The 4,113-nt window shown below is 50.9% G+C and overlaps 1 protein-coding gene across 1 annotated transcript; it reads left to right on the top strand.

Annotated features, from left to right (window-relative positions):
• Positions 1-266: 266 nt before the first annotated feature.
• On the top strand, positions 267-1,981 carry ETH_00010125 (ctr copper transporter domain-containing protein, putative; the record flags this gene model as incomplete). The annotated part of the gene is made up of 3 exons (XM_013380677.1): positions 267-1,190; positions 1,382-1,615; positions 1,778-1,981. The coding sequence occupies 3 exons, from the start codon at positions 267-269 to the stop codon at positions 1,979-1,981; spliced, it is 1,362 nt and encodes a 453-aa protein (XP_013236131.1).
• Positions 1,982-4,113: the final 2,132 nt, after the last annotated feature.

Here is a 4,113-nt window from a genome sequence, read left to right as displayed (position 1 = left end):
TTTTCCTTTACCTTACACCCCGTCAAGGGTTTAGGGTTTAGGGTTTAGGGTTTAGAGTTCAGGGCCAGCTTGTCTCCCTTGTCTCAGGCCCTAAGGCTTAGGGTTCACGGGCTAGGGTTTAGGGTTTAGGGTTTAGGGTTTAGGGCTTGCAGCACATCAGTATCTTTTCACTAGGGGTTTTCTATTAAGGGTTTGGGGTGTCTCTACGCTTGGGCCTTTTAATAGCAGACGCCCCAAACCCTAAACCCTAAACCCTAAACCCCACAATGAAGGCTGCAGCTGCTGCTCTGCTTCTGGCGGCTGCCTGCTGCTGCTGCAGTAGGTTGCTGCAGGCTGCAGCAACAGAGGACGCAGCTGCTGCTGCAGCTGCTGCTCCCGACACGAGCGGGGACGCAGCAGCAGCAGCAAGAGAAGCAGCAGCAGCAGCAGCAGCAAAAGAAGCAGCGGCAGCAGCAGCAGCAGCACCAGAAGTATCTGCAGAATCGGCAGCAGCAACACCCGTGAACGACGCTTCCACAGAAGCAGCAGAAGCAGCAGCAGCAGCAACAGCAGCAACAGCAACAACAGCAGCAGCAGCAGACAGTGGCGCCGCTCCTCCCAAGAAGGGCGGCTGTGGATGCAAAAAGAAAGCAGCAGCAGAAGCAGCAGCAGCAGCAACACAAGCAGCAGCAGAAGAAGGAGCAGCAGCATCGGAGGGAGCAGCAGGGAAATGTGGCGGCTGCTCCAAAGGCGAAGCAGCTGCAGCAACAGCAGCAACAGCAGCAGCAGCAGCAGGACCATCGAAGGGCTGCTGCGGAGACAATGAAGTTTCTCGCCAAGCAGCAGCAGCACCAGGTGGCGGTTGCTGCAGCAGCAAGGCAGCAGCAGCACAAGCAGCAGGAGCACCTGGCTGCTGCCAAGGCAAGAAGGCAGCAGCAGCAGCTGCTGCTGCTGCTGCTGCAGCAACTGCAGTGGAAGCAGATGGGGGCTGCTGCGGCGGCAAAGCAGCAGCAGCAGCAGCACCAGCAGCAGCAGGGGGCGGCGGCTGCTGCAGCAGCAAAGCAGCAGCAGCAGCATCACCAGCAGCAGCAGCAGCAGCAAAACACGAAGCAGCAGTGGGAAACAAAAGCAGCTGCTGCGGAGTTATGCCCATGAGCTTTCAAACTTCAACTCACACCGTTATTCTGTTTAGGTCTTGGGAGACAACCAACGTAAACCCTAAACCCTAAACCCTAAACCCTAAACCCTTGTTGCAGCCCCTTCGCAGCTCCGCAGACCCCAGCCCCTCGGGCCGAGACAAACCGTAGCGGCGGCCCTGTGTCGGGCAAGGTGGCTTGAAGGGTTTAGAGTTTAAGGTTTAGGGTTTAGGGTTTAGGGTTTAGGGTTTAGGGTTTGTGCGCAGGACGTGTCGTTTTGGCTGTCTTGCGTGATATGGTTTTTGCTGGGGGCGTTTTCGGTGGTTTTGAAGTTGCTGCGGCAGCAAGTGGACCAGTGGACCAGTGCCCCCCCAGCAGCAGCAGCAGCAGCAGCAGCAGCAGCGGGAAAGGCGGGCGCTGCTGCAGCGTGGCGGCAGCAGCTGCTGCGCTCGGGTGTATATACAGCTGTCTACGCCTTCGACTATTTGCTGATGCTCGTTGTAATGACATTTAATTTATATTTATTTATTTCTGTTTGTCTCGGACTAGGGTTTGGGGTTTTCTGTCTCAGCCACAAATTCCAAAACAAACCAGCAGCAGCAGCAGCAGCAGCAGCAGCAGACGCTCCCCACAAACTCGACCCCGCCTGCTGCGGGGCGTAGGCGCAGCAGCAGCAGCAGCAGCGGCAGCGGGGCCGGGGGGGGCAGCAGCTGCTGCAGCGGCAGCTGCAGCAGCAGCAGCTGCAGCGGCAGCAAGTGCAGCAGCGGCAGCGGCTGCTGCACCTACGGCAACAGCAGCACTGGCTGCTGCTGCAGCAGCAGCAGCAGCAGCAGCAGCTTGCGCGTTTGCCTTTTGGCCAGCTGTGAAGCAGCGAGAGCTGCAGTTGGCTCCAAATGGAATAGAAACAAATAAATGAATATGTTAATTAATTAACTGATTAATTTATTAGTTAATTAATTAATTAATTAATTTTAAGTAAATAAATAAATAAATAAATGGCTTTAATGAAATTATAAATAAGTAAAATAGGTGAAAGCAAATGAGCCATTTGCTGCCTTCTTTTGTTTGTGTCTGGACGGCTGCGTCGTCTTGTGCTTTTCTTTGATTCTTTTTCCCTTATTTTTAGCTTTATTGTTATTTAAAAATTAATATTAATAATAAGAATTAAATATTATTGTTCTGACGATGAAAACAATTCGAATTGCTGCTGCTGCTGCTGCAGCCCGCAGCTGCGCATACACCGCAGCTGCGCATACACCGCAGCTGCGCGTACACCGCAGCTGCGCTGGTAATTTGTGCGACGATTTGCATGCATTTGGAAGCCAAAAGGGCAATTTTTTGCATTTAGTGAACATAATTAATATTATTTATAAACTCAAAGTTTGTCTTTTTGTTCACAAAATATCCCCCCGCAAACACGCCGCGGTCCATGTACACCGCAGCAGTTCCGGTGTATCTACAGCTGCTTCCCACTCTCCCCACAAACGCATCCTTAACAAGTTCGCTCATTAGCAGCAGCAGCTGGTGCAGCAGCAGCTGCTGCAGCAGCAGCTGCCGCAGCAGCTGCCGCAGCAGCAGCTGCTGGCACCAGCTGCAGCACCAGCAGCAGCAACTGCTTGTGCAACAGCAGCAGCTGCTGCTGTTGCCGTTGCTGCTGAGTTCCCAATAAACAGCGTCCCAGACAACTGTGCCGTCGCTGCTGCTGCTGCTGCAACAGCAGCTGCAGCAAACACCTCCCCGTATGTTTGGATTTCAATTTTGAATTTGGACTCTTTTTGATTGGTTTAATAAGAAGCAAAGCACAGGCAGCAATAATAGTAAAGTGCGCAGCAGCAGCAGCAGCTGCAGCAATAACAGCAGCTTCAGTAGCAGCAGCAGCTGCAGCAACAGCAGCAGCTGCAGCAACAGCTGTCTGCCCCAGCAGTCAGTTTGCTGCTGCTCTTAACCGTTATCTCCGCGTTGCAACAAAACTTCATTTATTTCTAATTTTCGATTATTTAATTTTCAGTTTATTCATTTATTATCTATTTTACTATTTATTTGTTTATTTATTTGTTTTTAATTAATTAATTCGTTCGTAGGCTTTTTATTTCTCCCTTTGTTTGCAGACGCAATTTATTTCTTTTGCTGTTTATTCCCTTTGGCCTTTCTATTAAATCATTTACATTAAATAATAAACTAAATAAACAAATAAAATAAATAAATAAATAAATTAAATATATAGATAAAATAAATAGAATAAATAACTAAATGAATAAATAAAATAAGTTAATAGTAAAATTAATTAGTAAGAAGGGATTTAAAAAAACAGGAAATGCAGCTGCTAGAAAACAGCAGCAAAAAAAATAGTAAAATGCTTCTTTTGAAAAATACTGAAGCGCCTGTTTGCTGCTGCTGCTGCTGCTGCACTTGTCGGTTTAAATCGTTAAAATGAGATGCATTTGAAGCTACGGAGTGAACCGTCGGTGCCGCAGCAGCAGCAGCTGCTGCTGCTGCTGCCGCTGCTACTGTGCAGGCCAGTCATTCTGCTGCTGCAGCTGCAGAGGCAGAAAGACCTATTTGGCTGCTGCTGTTGCTGCTGCTGCTCTCTGCGTGGGCCAGAGGGATGGAGAGGTCGACTTGCTGCTGCTGCTGCTGCTGCTGCTGCTGAACAGGGCGCAGTACATTGACTGCCACATCGGGAGACTTCCCAAAGCTTCCTGCTGCTGCTGCTGTTGCCGCTGCTGCTGTTGCTGCTGTATCTAGTTTAGGTTTCTTGTGCTGCTGCTGCTCCTGCTGCAGCAGCCTTTGCTGCTGCGCCTGCTGCTGCAGGTGGAGCTGCAGCAGCTGCTGCTGCAGCAGATACTGCTGCTGCTGCTGCGATGGCTCGCTCAGTCTCCGCAGCTGCAGCAGCTGCTGCAGCTGCTCCGGTGTGAGCTGTTGCTGCAGCGACAAGGCCTGTCGCTGCAGCAGCAGCTGCTGCTGCCGCTGCTGCAAAAGCTGCTGCTGCTGCTGCTGC

Source organism: Eimeria tenella, genomic scaffold, assembly GCF_000499545.2.
Source record: "Eimeria tenella Houghton genomic scaffold, Eth_scaff797, whole genome shotgun sequence".
In the NCBI taxonomy this organism is placed as follows: domain Eukaryota; phylum Apicomplexa; class Conoidasida; order Eucoccidiorida; family Eimeriidae; genus Eimeria; species Eimeria tenella.
Note: the sequence above shows the minus strand (reverse complement) of the source record. Positions and strands in the feature narration are given on the sequence as shown.